The following is an 18418-nucleotide window of genomic DNA, read 5'->3' as shown; positions in this document are numbered from 1 at the left end:
CCTATTCTACACTGCTTGTATGAGAGCTCTGCTTGTGAATGTGTAATTCAGACTGAAAAGGAGTTTCGAGATCTTCCCAAAGTGCATGGCCTTGCGGTCTGTAACATTAACAGAATCCCTTAATTGATCTATCACTCTGCACTTTTCTTTCAAGTATCTGTTATTAATGAAACTTTCTGTACCTTGTAACTTTCACACTAGCTGTCATCTTTTGCCTTTGGGCAGGCGGGGAGGGAAGGTTTCCTGGGTTTTAGGTGTTGCTTTGGTAAATTGAGCTGTGTTTCATGAAGATTTTACCAGGGAAGTGCAGTATTATAATTTCAGAGCCTTAGCTGAACCTGGAGTCAGAAACAATACCTAAAACATTCATACCGAATGAAAATTGGAAAATGTATCATCTACAGCTACTTGTAAATCTTGGGCTTTTTAAATGTACTTTCCTGCTGTAATGTGGGTAAATAATTCTTGCATATCTGACATCTTGATACTTCATGGAAAGAAAAGTAAAATGGAACATAATTTTAGAAGGGAACAGGGCTCATCTCTTGTGCAAACGCTTGATGTGTGCACCTCTGCATCTGAATCATGCAGGGCTAATACTGTTGTGCTAATGTGTCATGTGCACATCAGTATGATTGAGGCTGCCTGTGAATAAAGTTGGGCTGGGGGCTTGAAGTCTTGTACGGATATGTTTATCTGTGCATCTGATATGGCTATGAACTATAAATGCATGTGATACAGTGTTTACACAGGCTTTATCTATTCTAAACAGTAACAAGCATCTTTTGAGTGTAAGTAGGTGTTAAAATGTACTCCAAAGGCTTAAAACACAGTTTTAAAGAGAATGTGAAAGGATGAATCTTGATATTAAAGAGACTATAGAGCAGCTGTTCCTAACACAGTGAATTTGAATGAGACTTGAAAGGGATATATTCTATTGATACTGAATGATGTGACCAGTGGGTTTGTCTTACACTTTACTGTCCAATTATTATCAGGCAAAGTATTACACTTTGGGTGTTAAGGGTCCTTGAGTGATGTTAATACCACTTTGCACATTCTGATATGCATTTAACACAGTGGTGAATAATTACCACCAGTGAACTAAAACACAGATTTAACCAGTTATGAAGGGTCAGATCCAATTAGCTTATTATAATGTTGCACATTCCAACATTTCAAAACCCTTACATCACAGACATCTGAACCAATTTTTATTGTCACTGGCCAGAATAAAACAATGTAGCTCCTGTTCTCAAATGGCATTTCTAGTGTAAAATGAGGGTCAAAAGCTGAGACATTAACATGCGACAATGCAGATTCTTTCAACACTGGTGCTCACTTTCGAAAAGATTGCAACAATTGGAAAATTATTATACAGAAAATCAAGTTTTTGTTTCCATTGGCATAAACCAAGCTTTCTTCTGCACAAATATACTACTTGAAAGCAGACAGCAGATGATACAAACTCAGAACACTTGACAGGTTTTAAAAACTGAGAGGACACTAATGACAGCAAAGAGGCAACGTAATGTAAGTTTCAAAACCCTATATGAAGTGGAAATATAGAACTAGCTTGGAGGATAAAAGAGGACACTGGACCTGGATGTAATAAAATAAGAGTGTGTTTCATTTCGCAGCACTGATATCCCTCAGGTTGCTGAGCAAAGATTTTACCCTGAAGGAAGTTTAAAGAAACACATCCCCAGAGAAGCAGCCACAGACACAAAGAATGTAGTGCTTCCCTCACCTTGGCAGTTAAAATGTTTGTCACTCTCACTTTACTGGCCGTGGTAACATAGGCATGGTCAATATCAATATATTCAGTGCTTACTGAATAGTGCAAATTCAAAGAAGCTCTTCTGTATTTTCCACCCTCTACTCGCACTGTTGTAGTAAGTCGCAATCAGTTAAATAGGTGAGCTGGTTCATTGTTGCTTATTATATTTGAACAATTTTACCTAAAATTGTAGCTGATGGGGATTAGTTCAGATTATGCAGCAATAAGGCAATCTGCACAATTACCAGCAGAAAACTGTCTCAATTGTCTTTACATGCTGTCTGAAAGTAGGCCCCTGAAGGTCTTACTTGGACCTCACTGTCAGATCCATCACACTTTAGAGTAGAAACCTTGCTGTTTGATAAAGCAAGTTCTTGCCTTTCAGCATTGCAGTGGAATGCCTGATCTTACGTCAAAGGGATTTAAACATCAGGCATGTTGTAAATATTGAAAGCAGTCCCTGAGATTCCAATTTCAACCAGTAGAATGTGGAGACTGTTTTCTTTCTAAGGAATGTTGAACAGATTAGATTTTGCCTAGTTAATTGGAAGAGGAAGTTCTTCTTGTGCAGGCAGCAAGAATGTAAAAAGCTGGTTAAGGCCGGCCCTTAGTTAACTGTATGTTTATAAGAACTGTTGTCATTGAACAACCTTGGCCACTGCCATCCAGGTATAGAGTGTTTCTTTTCATTGATTGCTTCAGGACTTAATGCGGAGAAAGTTATAGCATAATTGTCTGATTTTACTTCACTCTAGTTGTGATAGTGATGGATGGTCGTGAAAGAATGATGATTGTTTTGATATTTGTTTTCAAATGTTTCCCTTGAAAATTAATAATCAGATGTTAAGTATGCATGTTAAGGTTTTAAAGAAAGCCAACAGATGTTCATATCCTGACATATATTTGATTGGACTATATGTGTGGAGGCTGATATGATAGTGGCTGCACAGGTTTGTTTGTGCACCTATGACTCTCCATGTAAGACAATAAGGATACATGCTACAATTTGCACATAGCCTGAGAACACACACTAGTATTAAGTTGTGCCTACTGTATAGATACAGACCTATGGTGACAACTACCTGTACACGTACAGACACCATCACTTAACGTTACCTGTGCAGTCTCCTGTCCTTTTCTGTGCATACAGCGGTGTATACTCAGATGATATTGATTACTTGTCCACTGTTGTCAAATTTTAAAGCGCATAGTTTAATTCATGCAGGTTTCATCTGATACATAAAGATATAATCACATTGTTATTGCATGTGTCGTTGTTAATGTTACAGTATGTGCAGCAAACATACTTATGTACACTTCCTCATAGATAAAAAAAAAATAAAAAAAAAAAACTGCAGATGCTGGAAATCCAAAACAAAAACAGAATTACCTGGAAAAACTCAGCAGGTCTGGCAGCATCGGCGGGGAAGAAAAGAGTTGACGTTTCGAGTCCTCATGACCCTTCGACAGAACTTTCTGTCGAAGGGTCATGAGGACTCGAAACGTCAACTCTTTTCTTCTCCGCCGATGCTGCCAGACCTGCTGAGTTTTTCCAGGTAATTCTGTTTTTGTTTTACACTTCCTCATAGTCTAGCTACTGGCTCATGCCCTCTTTGTAAGTGGAATCATCAGAAAAAAAATGTAAACTGTGAGCAGTTGCTAGTACAAGTAAAATGGCTCAACTGGTAATTGCCCTGGCCAGTGTGGGACTGAGACGCAGATCTCTGGTTTGCTCTCTATAATGTTCTGAGATAACTGATCTCTATCATAGGGACAGTAGGGCTGCTGCAATTGGCTTCAGCAACTTGAAATGTATGCAATTAATTTGAACATGGATTCAAAGTTCATATATGGGCCACAAGGCTTCAAGATATGACTATATACACCCCATAATGGTTACACCATGCTGGATTGTAAATATTATTGTGAACTATCGCTCTAAATCTGAAATGTATGGCTTTAGAAATGTTCAGTGCATTTATTGTTAATGCGTATTGTAATTGCAGCTAAACATGTCAGGAATGATATAGAAGATGATGCTATTGTGTGTTTTGTTGTTTCCTTTTTTTAGATTTAGGCCATTCCTCAGAACTGACTTTCACCTTGGAACCCAGTGATGTTGTGGCAGTGGAGGCTCATCCTCTGAAACTGCATTGCCAAGTGGAAGGAATGCAGCCCATCAGCAAGTCATGGAGGAAGAATGGAGTCCTGTTGTCAGATAGTGAACACATCTCTCTGCTTGCCAATGGATCACTCTACATCACAAAATTTCAGAAGCTGAGGGACGACGGGTCCTCTGATGAGGGTGAATATGACTGCACTGCCCAAAACCGCTTAGGGCTACTGGTCAGCCGGAAGGCAAAAGTGCAGGTTGCAAGTAAGTGAATCTGATGGTTCCTCTGAGAAAGGAGGGTTACTACAGATCCAGGCAGCATTTTGATAAAATAACTATAGAACTATAGAAATGTTGTTATTCAAGGAAGGCATCTGACCTTTTGCCCCTATCTTGGTGCTGGCTCCCTCACCAGAGCCATTCACACTCACACCACTTACTTGCTGTTCCTCTGTATTTCATTCTTTCTCAAGTGTCCATTTGGGGAAACTTCTATTTTATATCAATAAGTTCTTCACTAACTGAGGCGTGTGCTTTGAATTCAGCTGATTGCCACAATGACTGGAGCTAAAGTATAACTTCAGTGCAGTGCTGAATATGCCAATCTGTCCGGAAGGATCAGAACGCTGCTGTTGGTCAGCAGTGACCTGCTCCAGGGTGCTCTTGCAGAGTGAGTGGGCACAGACACAAGGGGCCAAATGGACTCCCTCTTTGCTCACTATTCTGTGACTCTATAAGAATTGGCACCCAATACAAGACATATCAGAAAATGTCAGAATCTGCCTGATGGATTGAAATGTTCTGCGCAAAGAAACAGTAATTCTGAATTGTGTCATGGAAGATTATAGGATTTCATCCCCCGTTCTATAATAGAAGCAAAATATATCTAACAGTCTGTGAAGGTCATTGGGGAGGTTTTGCCTCTGATCAAAGCAGCTCCAGAAAGTATGGTAGCTTGGCTTCATGTGGTGCCATGGATTGGTAGGGCACCACTTAAAGTTTGTAATTTGTCCTATGGTAAGCTCTCACCATGCCATGAGAGAAATTAGTGAATGGAGGTCAAATACTTGTCCACAGGAGGGTACAACATTGAGTTGTTGAGGGGGGGAATGGAAAAGGGAGGCCACACGTTATCAGTGTTTACAGACCAACTTTGTAAAACAGGATTTGGAGTGGATCGAGTTCCAGATTCTCAAAGCTGATGAAACTATGTGATCTGAAGAGGAAAAAATAAGTTAAGAAAGTTCAAAGTGAAGCTTACAAGAAATAAATAGTACTGAAGGTTTTCTCTTTTACAGAGCAGTTATGGGAAGAAGGTTCCAAGTTGAAGTGTCACAAGCTTCTGATCATAAAAGCTTTATTTTTAGAAGATGGTCACTTGCCACCTGGGGGCACTGGCACTTTGAGGTTCATCTTGAGGAATGGGCAATGAGAATCTGGCACTGTCTGCAGTCTTGTGTGGCCTGCTATTGATTTCATGTGTACTATATTATCATATAATAGTACAGGCACTACTCAAAATCACCCTGACCTGATACTAAAGTATGTAATTAATTAACTGAAAGACCTGCTCCCGAATGGAGCAAAACCTGTCAAGGTTACTATTAAGCTCTGATTATTTAAACCTGACCTGAAATGAACAGGTCAGCCATTAGAAGCAGGCCAGTGCTTTGACCATTTTTTGACCATTACTTCACTGACTGGCCAAATTAGACTTCACATGAAGGAGACTTGAAATGTTTGGATAATAGTCATATAGTGGCAGCTACCTCTCATTCTAGGGCTACATGATGTGGGCCATCATTTGGATGCAAGTTATCAATAGGGTGACTACTTTCTGGTTGGCTGAGCCATGTGCTCAAGAGTTAGAAATGGATTGAGTTCAGATCCTGACCTTTACTGGGCTAGTTCCATTTTATGTATTGCTCCTTGGCTCTTGTTCTCAAGGCTCTTTCTAGATTGCCAGTGAAATATGTTGTTTAATAGATGCTACTTTTGATCAATCCTCTTCACTGGCCAGTCACATTAAACTGTTAGCTCATATTTTATAAAGTTGTGTTCTAACATTTGCAAGGAGCGTACAGATCGGACCAAGGCCCAGGCTGTAATAGTACAGTGAAAGCAAGGCCAGGAGCAGGCCAAATGAAACTCATCCATAGCTCAGCATTATGACCACCTCTTCATTTGGTTATCCTCTCATATTTTTTTTGACCCTGCTGGCATCTGATGCCACAGGTCTTGGCGCTTCATTTGTTTAGTTTGAAAAGAATCTGGGAGAACTCCAATGCAATGCAACAGCAAGCTAGTATAGTCCCAGAGTCCAGCCAGGAAGCAGCCTAGGAGCAAGTTAGCTAGCCAGTTCACCGGGGAGCAGATTAGAAAAACACAGCCCAGCTTTGGAATAATACAATTTGATGGACCCTTCAATTTTCCCACGTTCTTGGGAATCCAGGCGGCTGTTCAACAATGCTGCACCCAGCTGCCTAGCTTTGATTGATTATGGGCTACACTAAGAACATCCTTGGGCTTCATTGGAGGGATGCATTACCACACGAGCAAGCTGCACTATGAGGCTGCCCCATTCCATTACTTTCTGTTTAATAAATTAAACACGGGGTCACAAGGAACTGTATCATGTTCAGCATTCTGAAGATAACATCTTAAACAATATTCAAAAAAGACCAAAGAGGTCAGCTCTTGCCCTGGGAACCCATGGGGAAAATAAATATGTAATTGAGATGCTGGCCCGCAGGAATATTCAGCACGTCACCATAAAGAGAGATGGGCTTTGTGGGTGAATAATCGAGGGATACCTCTGGAAAATCTCTGGGATGGTCAGAGCCAGTTTGTAGACAGAACATAACACAAAATTCACAATGAAATCTGGACAGCAAGGTCGAAGCAATGAATCCCTAAATTTCTACAAAGAAGAAATTTATTTTAAAAATAATTATTGAACCTTAAATCTTTATTAGATCAGGAAGATACTGTGTGCTGATTGAAAGTTTATTATTCTAGGATAGGCTTGACAATGGAATAACAGATTGTGGGCAATTGACAATTGTGATATTGTAGTAACTCCTGAAACTACACTTTGTGCTTCAAGTTTACAAAGGATGTTCCAAAATGAAATGATGACCTTAACTGAGATGACACATGTTTTCTCACTGGGTCAAAGGCTGACTCCAGACCTGAGGAATCCATATTGCATTTTGTGTTTTGAAATGAAGTAACTATCTTGAAAACCCATCTCCCAATCTGTACAAAGCCTTATGTATTCTGAGCCTATTTGTAATCTAATTCCCTTGGAATTGGTTGGACAATCTGCAACTTGTGTAATTTGATGAAACTGTCGGCTTGGTTCGTAAATCACAACGTGACCCCTGGAACACTCCCCTGATGAAGACCATTGATCGTATCACTCAATAAGGAGGATTTATCACCAGCAGGATGCACTGTCCTTCTGTCTGTCTTCGCACAGGGCTGCATATCCTTTGCCGCCGACCTGTACTGTTTCCTTTGTGTTCCGAGTTGGTGATGGACCACTTTCTGATGGATTTTGAACACATACTAAGCCCTAGCAACCATCTCTTGCAATCTCTTTCCATCCTTTTAGCACTCCTGTTGATCAGCTCTGCTGGTTCTCATATCACCTGTGTCCTTGTCCTCTGAAGGTACACAGGAAATGGCCAGTTAGATGCTGAGACAATGCTGTGGTTTGATTGACTTTCATTGTGTTGTTAACGTTAGTCATGAATTTTGAAGTCACATTACAATTGTTCCTTTTCCACACCATCTCTTTCGGTTGATCTGGTTTCTAGTGGAATTACATAAACTCTTCGACCTTTCGATAAGTTCCGTAGTTATGTTATGGCATTTTCACTGCACTCCAAAGTGTGTGCCTGAGACGTTCTTGTATGATAAAGCCATATATAAATGCAAGTCATATTTTATAATTTATTATACAACAAAACAAACTTATACAATTGCAATATGAAGAACTCAGTGTCCTGGCCAACATTCAGTCCTCACCCAAACATGACAACAACTTGCTATATAACTTATATAACACCTTAAATGAAATAAAATATCCCAAGATGCTTCACAGGAGCATTATAAAGGAAAATTTGACACTGAACCATGTAAGGAGATGTTAGGGGCAGATGGCCAAAAGCTTGGTCAAAGAGGTAGGTGTTAAGGAACATCTGAAAGGAGGACAGAGAAGCAGAGAGGCAGAAAGGTTAAGGGAGGGAATTCCAGAGGTTAGGGTCCAGGCAGCTGAAAGTGTGGCCCCCAATGGTGGAGCAATTAAAATCGGGGATGCTCAAGATGCCTGAATTCGATGAATGCAGAGATCTTGAAGGGTTGTTGGGCTAGAGGAGATGACAAAGATAGGGAGGGGGTGAGCCATGGAGTGATCTGAAAATAAGGATGAGAATTTTAAACTTGAAGCATTGCTTGGTCTGGAGTCAGTATGTATCATATATGTCGGTTAGCTCAGTTGGCCGGACAGCTGATTTGTGATGCAGAGTGACACCAACAGTGCGGGTTTAATTCCTGTACCGGCTGAGGTCATCCATGAAGGCCCCGCCTTCTCAACCTCGCCCCTCGCCTGAGGTGTGGTGACCCTCAGGTTAAAATCACCACCAGTCATCTCTCTCTAATGAGAGAGCTGTCTATGGTGACTTTCATTTCAAGTATCAGTGAGTACAGGGGTGATTGGTGCAAGGAGACTACCAAAACAGATTAAATAATCATTCTTCTCATTTTCAGCTTGTGGGAACTTGTGTGTAACTGGTTCCCTCTTTTCTCTATTAAAACTTCAGCCATTACACTTTCAAAGTGTTCTGAGGATGTGAAAAGTGTTACGTAAATGCAAGTTTTTGCTTTCAAGTTACTGATTAACTCCAGATTGGGTGCACATTAAGGATTTTAACAAGCCAGAGATTACCTTACCTTGTCTCAAAACAATCTGAGTAAAATCCCCGTACACGCATGTGCTGCCAACTTTCTGTTGAGCGTTGCTATCTGGATCAGTGCTTTGCTGCTGGGTTACTGTCAGGAATGCTGCAACAGAGTGTACCAAAGTGAGATGAGACTTGGTTTTCATACCTCACACCGAGCTTCTGCTTTTGAATGCGCTGCCCCAGGCAATTGACAAGGGAGGCCTGGCTTATCCTTAGTGCAAGAGGGAAAACAAAACTGTCGAGCAGATAGCTCTTTTCGAACTACAGGTTCCGCAGGGAGGGAACCATGCTGAATTCCAGCTCTGACAACACGCCATAGCCTGGCAGCCCGTGAACAGAGGCCCCAGAAGCATACAGAGCAGCAGACCTGCTGAGAGTTGAGCCTGGCTTCCGGGCAGAATTATGAGGCCTACACTGTCAGCTCCCTCTGCATGCAATCAAACTCCAAACACTTGAGCCTTTCTGGAACCCCGCATTTTATAATTGTTCTGAAATTAGCTGCAGTAAAGTTGGGGGGTGGGGGGGGGGTGGCTGGGCAGGATGGGATGGGAGATGAAATTCATTTTTAGCTCATCAAATATAACAACAACTTATTTAACGTCATGAAACATCCCAAGACACTTCACAGGAAATTATAAAACAATGTATGACAGTGAATCACATGAAGCTATATTAGGCCACATGACCAAAACCTTTTCCTGTTCATGGAATGTGGGCATCGCTGGCTAGGCCAGCATATCTTGTCCATCCCTAATTGCCCTTGTTCAGAGGACGTAAGAGTCAAGCACATTGCTGTGGGCCTGGAGTCACATATAGACCAGACCAGGTAAGGATGGCAAATTTCCTTCCCTAAAGGACATTAGTGAACCAGGTGGGTTTTTACAACAATCGGCAATGGTTTCATGGTCATCATCAGACCTTTCAGCATCTGAAAATCCCAGTATTTGGAGCCTAGGCAGCTGAAGGCACAGCTATCAGTGGTGGAGTAATTATAATTGGGGATGTACAAGGGGACAGAATTAGAGAAACACAGGTATCTCAGAGGGTTATGGGTTGGAGGAGATTCTAAATATAAAGAGAGGGTGCGAGGCCATGGGGATAGTTGAAAACAAGGATGTCTAAAGGGCCCCATTCTACACAAATGACGGGATTGTCACATATGTGAATACAGATGGCAAAGTTCAGATATACAGCACAGAGGGCGGTGAATTTCAAATGCAGCGGTTGAGATCATCAGGGGCTGAACATTGGATGTGTAAATGCAAATAGCAGAAATCACACACACAGGGTGATGAGTGTCAACCATGTCAACACTAAGGGCAGATAGCATTAGATAAATAAATGCAGAAAGTGTAAACCCCTAAAGTGCTTTTACAATCTATTGCCTAGTAGGTCACTGAGGTGCTCGGTGTAAATGGAAAGCAGTTCTCAAGAATATAAGTTGTTCCTATTGCTTTAATCTCTTGGAAGCCATCAATAATTCGGTGTGGCATGGAACATCCATTTTGTCAGGCAGGGGTTAGAGCATGTGCGCTGTGTAATGCACGTATCGTGCCGCGTGCTTAGTGCACTGATTCTGGTAAGATTTGAGAGTGGTGTAAGTTTATCTGTGCTTACAGTGAAACCTCAGCTGTAAAGAGGGAAATAGCTACCCTCACAGTGAGAGCACAGCACGGGCAGAAAGGCGACCAGAGTTCATTTGGTTTCATGAATGAGATCACTTCCAAGAAGCAGTTTATCCTTTCCACTGTTATCTCTTTGAAGCCTTTTTTTTCCCATTTAGAGGCCCTCATTACGTTTCACTCAGTTTGTCCCTGGGAAGCTATTTATCATCTCAATGTCCTTACAGGAGTAACTGTGGTCCTTGTAGGTCATAAGAGCAGTCTCTGACATTGTTCTCTCACAATCCAGTCACTAAGCAACCATGCTGTAGGGGAATGGGTCTAATTATCACCTCAGAAGAATGTCCTTCTGCTTAAACTGTCATTGGAAAGATCTGAAGTGGTGCAATTTGCAGTTGGGTTTTTAAAGCCATTTGGGTTGAAATCTATCCATCGATTGAAAGTATAATGCAGGCCAATATCTGTGTCTTTTCTCTACAAGTGGACTGAACATCTGGTTTATTTTTAGAAAAACGTTACTTAAAAAGGAGACAAGATGGCAGAAAGCAAAATGTTTGGACCAGCCTCCTAACAAGTGAAAGAGAAATTGTCTGTTTTTAGGGCAGTGACACCAATCTAAAATGCAGGTCTATTCATATTCAAATGTTGCCATTCAGATGCAGAGAATAGGCTTCACTTTAAGGAGTGCACAATACACTCTGAGGCCCAAACTGCTGTCTCTCATGTAATCCTCACAGATATGGGTAATCTATTCTCTGGCAGCTAGTCTAGGCCACACTGTTGGAATGCATTCATTCCTGTTGGTTAGTTATTTCACTGTTTTTACGGAGTTTGGTTCTGGCGGGGTTGGGGGGGGCGGGGGGGGGGGGGTTGGTGGAAGGGGGGGAGGGGGTTGGGGGGGGGGGTGGTGTGGTGGGTTACTGGCCCACATCGTATTGTAATGGTTCACATTTGGAGAAGTCATAAGAACATAGCCAGGTAGGAGAAAAATGCCTATAAATCTGTCTGAGGCTGAATGGATCTCAACGCTGCATTGTGCTATAAATTAGAATCAGTCACATCCTGCAAGATTACAGCACTTAGCTGTTGAGGAATTACACCATTAGATTTAAGTAGAAAGGGCAATTCTACATCGGGTAGTAGTGACCTCATCATACAGGCCCACAAAGGGTTGAAGAAGGGGTTAGATGCCATCCTTCTCCTGTGATACTTGCAGGATCTGGACTTCATCCTTTAATGTCACATGTAAAATGTCATAAATATCTTCTCTGATGAACCATTCATCTTGTTAAGCTGCTTTGCCCTTTCCCAAATTTCTAAGAGGAGTGTGCATCATTTCCCAGCTGCCAGAACTTGATCACTTTCAGTTTACATTTTGTTAACTATTGTCTTATAATAAAACTACAACCCATTCACTCATTAATGCATCGGATAGATTTGGATAACATGTCTGTTTCCTCACATAAGGAATACATCCAAGAGGTCATGTTGACATATCAGCATCAAAGGGTCGACATTCCTCTGGGAACTGTGGAATTCCTTTCCTGGGGCTGGACAGCTCTTCATGGACAGACTGTGCTGCTCCTGCAGGGATCTTGGTTCTGTGGAGCAGCGCTGGATCACACGCCTGTCAAAGGCTGGCACCTCTTCAAAGTTCATTGATGAATGGGTTTTCTTTGTCAGCCCTAAGAGCCTCCTATTATGCGCCTTTGATGTCACATTTTGCACTTGCTGCTGTCACCGAACTGAATTACTAATTTTCACAGGTCAGAAGAGAGTGACAATAGATCTCAATGTGTGCATAGAAATAGCTGGAATTGTGATGAAAAGTTGGTTGCATTTAATAAATGTGCGATGAGAAGCACACTGACTTTTAGACTTGCAGCTTGAACGTTTGCAAAGATTAACATCAAAATGTGGGGTTTGAAGCTGACTGCAAGTTGATGAATATTTCAGCTAGCCTTGTCTGATTAGAAACAAGTTTTTCTGGAAAATTCAGGGAAGAGATGTGTGGAATGAATTTTTCACAATTTCTTTTGAGTAGGGAGGAGCCTCTCTAGAGGCTGGTTTCTGACATTTACAAATTAACAGTGAGCAGTGTTGATCTTTTTTTCTGTAAGTGGCCTTTCATCAAAACCCTGATGAAAGGTCATTGACCTGAAACGTTTCTCTCCACAGAGGCTGCCTGACTTTCTGAGTGTTTCCAGTCTTCTCTATTTTTATTTCAGATTTCCAGCATCCGCAGCATAGTGCTTCATCTACAAGTGGTTGTGCGTTTGTTGGGGAGTAACTCAACATTAGTATGAATTTATCTAGTTGCAAAGCATAGAGAAATATCCCACAGCACTTTACAGAGGGATCCTCAGGAAAAATAAATTGGTTGCTGAATCAAAGAGATCAACGTTAGAAAGGCTAATAAAAAGCTAAATGGGTTCTGAGGCATCTCTTGGAGAACAAAGATGTTGAGGAGTTTCTGGAAGGAATTCCAGACACATGGCTAAGACAGCTGAAGGTTCAATGGTGGGTCAAATGGAGGATAAATGGACAGGAGACCAGAGTTAGAAGAACGAAGAGTTCAGGGAGTGGTGGGGGGGTTATAAGGTTGAAGATGGTTACAGAGTTATGGAGAGGTTAAGTCATGAAGGAAGTGAATGAGAGCTTTAGGTTGTAGATGTTCAGGAACTGTGAACCGATGTAGCTAGCAGGGAGATGGATGAGTGGGAAAGTGCGGAAAAGGACATGAACGACAGTGCCCTGGATGTTGTGAAATTTATGGAGGGGGAGGATTGAAGATGGAAAAAACATGGATGAGTGTTTCAATAGCAAACAGAGTGAGGCAGAAGCAAAGGTGGGGATGCTACAAAGATGGAATAATGCAGTCGTTGCATTGGGGAGGACATGGGGTTGGAATTAAGGTCAGATATTTGGAGTATTTGTGGCAGTGAGCTTTTTAGGTTCTTCTTGTGTGGGTGTGAGTTTATTGCTGTTTTGAATGTAGCTCATTTAGGTATTTGTGTATGAGCTGTACATTTATGATGATCTCCATATGTAGCCATGTGTTAATTGATGAATTGAATACGGTGCTGTGTTTATGTGACTGAACTTGTTGGCAAGTCCGGGGTGTTGGTGTGTTGCATGTAGCTGTGATTTTGTTTGGATCTGCATGTGGTCATCATTATATTGAGTATGTGTGGGTAATGTGTTTTATTGGGCTAGCTGTCTATCTGTGTTTACACTGTTTCTTCCTGATTGTATTCTATATTTTACATTCATGAGAAACAAAAATAGTGACTCTCCTCACTGTAAGGCTGTAATATCTTGCCTTTCTTAAAATATTATAGAGAAAAAATGCATTTAAGCTATGAATTATCAAGACAGTTCAGCACTGCAGAAGCTAATGATATTTAAAAATTCTACCTCGTCAGGGCTATAATGATGGCTCAGTAATTAAATACTCTACATGGTTGAGTGACTAGCCATACAGAGCAAGAATGAATTAGCTTTGATTGCTGTTCTCTGATGAGTTAGTTAATCTCAGTTGTTGCAACACATTTGGCCTCAGTTTACCTGGGCAAATGAAGAGCAAGGAGTCAGCCATGTTTTGTGTTTTTGATTTTCACCCCATGACCTCTTCCTGGGACATGCTAGGCATATGTCTAACAACCACCTTGTGACTATCCTTCTTAGAGGGGCGGAAAGTGGGGCATTGTTGCAGTCAGAATGTCTCCAATATGGCATGTTGGCAATGATGCTCAGAACTAAGTTGCCCCCCCCTCACCACCCCATGACAAACCCAGTCTTATGATACCTGAACTAGGCTGGCTCACATTACTTGCAAGCTGTCAGTTGTGGCTTGGGTAATAGCACTCTGGCTTCAGAGTCAGAAGGTTGTGAGTTCAAGTCCCACTCCTGCGACTGAGTTTAAATTCTAGACTGACCCTTCACTGCCATGTGGAGATGTTAAAGTGAGGCCCTGCCTGCTCCCTCAAGTAAATGTAAAAGATCCCATAGCACTGTTTTGAAGAAGAGCAGGGCAGTTTGTCCCCAGTGTATTGGTCAGTATTTATCCCTAACTAACATTGCTAAAAACAGATTGTCTGATCATTATCACAATGTGGTTTGTGGGAGCTTGCTGTGCACAAATTAGTTGCACTGTTTCCTACATTATGACGGTGACTATGATTCAGAAGTACTTAATTGGCTGTAAGCGCTTTGGGATATTGTGAAAGGTGCTATATGAATGTGAGCCCTCCTTCCTTCTGCCCTCTTTTCTTCCCTCCCTCCCATTGTTGACCATCAACCAGCCTGATTACCGAGACAAAAACAAAAACAGAATTACCTGGAAAAACTCAGCAGGTCTGGCAGCATCGGCGGAGAAGAAAAGAGTTGACGTTTCGAGTCCTCATGACCCTGCGACAGAACTACCTAGCCTTGGTCATTACTGGAATTGAAAGCAGTGGACCTGTCACTGGGTTGTGCCTCACTGGTATCCAGTGCATGCCAGTGGCTAACTGAACACACAGCAGGAACTTACCAGTGCTTTGTACTTTTGAACTGAATAAGCTCCAGCATTTCCCCTGGGCACTCTTGGGGGTGTTTAAATATTCACTCTGCCAGCCATTCCCTAAGCTGCCTGGGCTTGGCCAATTAGGATGTATCTCGATCGGGATGTTAGGGTAAACATAAATACCACAATTGCAGACTTCGTGGGAGTCTGGCTGGTAGAATCTTTAAACACGTTGATGGCGTTCCACATGTTCCAGATACTCAACTAATCAAAGGAATTGTCACCCCTGAGGAGGTCAGCTCGGTCAGTCCAGATCAAGGGTCGAACCCTGGTCCATTTGCCACAGTTCTGTATCAGTCAAGACATTAGGCAGTCCAATGTTTACCATTTTAAGTAAGGTCATCTCCTTTAGCTTGTTCTTTTAGTAGTGGCTAAGCTAGCTATGTTTGACTGAGCTTTCAGTGGTGGTTATTCCAGGTTCTCTGTAAATTCCCTGATGTTTGTTGTTACCTTGTAAAATTAACTGTGTGTTGTGCTACACAAAGTGGGAATAAGGCCAAGCATCTGCAAAGTCAAATAACCACAGAGGATACAAGAGCAAAACAGAGAAGGATAAACAAGGCCTTCACCAGCTTCTGTAGCCTTACAAAGCAACCAAACTCCAGAAATAATATGAGAACTATTCTGGTGCAAAGCATTTATCTCAGTGCATGAGCACCCCATTATGCTCCCTTTCACTGTCCTTGGGGTGATGTCTGACACTGTGTTAAGGACAGTGCCTTTTACTGTGATTTGGCCAATGCCTGGTAATATATGGCAGTGTTGAGGCTGGTGTCTCTGCCATGATGTATACCGTGATAGCATGCTGCCTTGCTATAGTTTGCATCTGTTATTGTGGTAGGAGCAGTATTTTTTTCTTTATTCATTAATGGGATGTGGGCGTTGCCGACAAGGCCAACATTTGTTGCCCTTGTTGTCCCCAGTTGGCCATGAACTGTGCAGTACTGAGAGTGCGTTGCACCGTTGAAGGCTTACCAGGCCATTTCAGAGAGCCGTTAAGAGTCAACCACATTGTTGTGGGTCTGGAGTCACATGTAGACCAGACCAGACCAGGTAAGGACGGCAGCTTTCCTTCCCTAAAGGGTATTTGTGAACCAAATGGGTTTTTGCAACAATCAATGATTGTGCACGGTCACCATTACTGAGACTAACTTTATATTCCAGGTTTATAAATTCAATTTAAGTTCCACTGGTTGCCATTTGAATCCATGTCCCCCGAGTGTTAGCCTGGAGCTTCTGGATTACTAGTGCAGTGATATTACCACTATGCTACCGGCACTCCGTATCTGTTACTGTGCTGGTGTTGATGTCTCCAAATCTGTTTTAGATTGTATCTGTTATGGTGTTGAGGATTGTGTCCATTACTGTGCTGAAGAGTGTGTCATTGACTGTGTTGGCGTTGATATCTCTTGATGGTCTGCAGATGATGTCTTAGTTTGGTCTTGGTCAATGTGCTTGGAGCTGTTAGTAATTTGCTCATTTGCTGCAGTCATATTTTAAAGCACAATAGAACGTGTTGCACCTCAGTGTGCTCAGTAAGTGCTATGACTATCATGTGATAAGATGTCTTATCATGAGAAGTACACATTTGGAACATTGGAGGGGCTGGGGTGGAGTGCATGAGGTCAGTGAAGAAATAAAACAGGACCAGCAGTAATATGTCTCTATTGTCCAAGTGATTTGGGGAAATTGGAACAGAGAACAGTGCTTTTTGGTAACACGTGTTGACCATTTTCTCCCACAACTTCATTACCACAGAGCCCACTGTAAGAATCAGCAACTTTATTGGACCATTTCATGATGTCTTGAGGAACCCATTGAAGAAAACAGTAGTGATATGGTTTATCTTGGGTATATAATACATATATATTTATATATTTGTGTGTACGTACATGAGATTTCTTGATTTTTGTTTCATATTCTCCAGTACTCTGACTGACAAGAGTTCAATTTTTATTTCTTCACACTGTTGGAAGCACCAGGAGAGGGATTTATGTGATAGCCCCGTTCACCTATCTGTCTTGTTGACTGTCCATCAATTCTAGCTTGTCACCTCAATAAAGTACAAATCACTGAATTTCTGCCAAACTTTCCAGGACATGGAAGTGGTTATTTAATGAGGTCTGAGACCCAATATAAAGTGTTCATAAATCCCACAGTTCTGTAGCGTGTGACAGAATCCTGTGATTACATTCTGCAGCTGTTAAAAAAAATGTTTAAAATTCAATATAATAAAACTAGTAAATGCAGCAATGAAAATTGTTATGGAAACATTTCTCAATTGCAATTTTCAAATATCCTTTCTCAGTGTGACACTTAGCTGTGATGTTTCTTTGTAACCCCTATAGGCGGCGTTCCAATAGGATTTGTAATGTTAATCGGATCACTGAAGTGTGTTGACTCCCTGTGACACCACCTCATGGCTACTATATTATTATCTCCTCACAAAATCATTCCAAACTACAGTCTGAAATAAACTTTGTTGCCATTTTTTTCTTCAGTTCAGTAACTGAAATTTCCTATGTGCAAAATAAGACAACTGAGAGAGGAAAGAATGAGCAATTCCATGAGAGATCCACTAGTAATGCGATATGAGTGCAATATGATACCTTTTACCCAGGGGTGTCAATACTAATGTTAATGTTATTCGTTGAATGAATGAACTGGTCCTATAGGTGCTGTTAACCCGTGGTGTAGATTTTCAAGTTGCCACCCAGGTGTAGAACTGGTGTTGCAGATTGGTCGTACATTAAAGGAAATGCCTGATTTGCATTTACACTGGCTTCAAGCAAAGGTAGCCAAGTAGCGATGCCAGGTTTGTGCCCCCTGTGGCTAGTTGAAAATCTGCCGCTTCTTTTAAACCTGTGTTTTTGGGCTCTTTCTATTTTTTTGTTGGTGATAGTGTCTGTCCAAGTGCTGTGGTCAGTGTCTGTCTCTAGAGAAGGTGCCTTTCACAATGTTGGGAATGGTTGACTGGAATTTCTGTTTTGGAGGAATGATGTAAAAGGCTATAAACCATCATTAACACAGCTTTTATGAGAGATCCACTGGTGTTGTGCTGAAATTGCCGCAAGAGTTTGAGAGAGCCCAATGGAAATTCTGATGCTATCTCGAAAACCCTTGTTGTCAGACTGGGACAGTGTCACCTCTGTGTAGGGGGCAGTGCCTCTCTTTGTAGAAGACAGATTATGGGATGATGTATATTGGGAGTGAATGGAGGCGATACTGATCCTTGGGCTCCTATGTGAAAGAAGCAGATAAGAATGATGCAGTGGGAATCTAGAAAATGTAAATGAATGGGAAAATGCTTGGAATTCTGTGTAAGGGAATAGACAAGGTTGATCCGGCCAAATTGTTAATTGCAGTGAA

The 18418-nt window shown here is 41.6% G+C and overlaps 1 protein-coding gene across 1 annotated transcript in view; it reads left to right on the top strand.

Annotated features, from left to right (window-relative positions):
• The window catches only part of igdcc3 (immunoglobulin superfamily, DCC subclass, member 3), a 119980-nt gene that overhangs the window by 1264 nt on the left and 100298 nt on the right, over positions 1-18418 (top strand). Inside the window, exon 2 of the mRNA XM_041174906.1 lies at positions 3852-4157. Within this exon, the coding sequence (XP_041030840.1) occupies positions 3852-4157 (306 nt within the window). The remainder of the gene's footprint in view (positions 1-3851; positions 4158-18418) is intronic.

The sequence above is a fragment of the Carcharodon carcharias genome, chromosome 26 (genome assembly GCF_017639515.1).
Source record: "Carcharodon carcharias isolate sCarCar2 chromosome 26, sCarCar2.pri, whole genome shotgun sequence".
Taxonomy (NCBI): Eukaryota; Metazoa; Chordata; class Chondrichthyes; order Lamniformes; family Lamnidae; genus Carcharodon; species Carcharodon carcharias.
The sequence above is the reverse complement of the archived record's forward strand: the minus strand, read 5'-3'. Positions and strand labels throughout refer to the sequence as shown.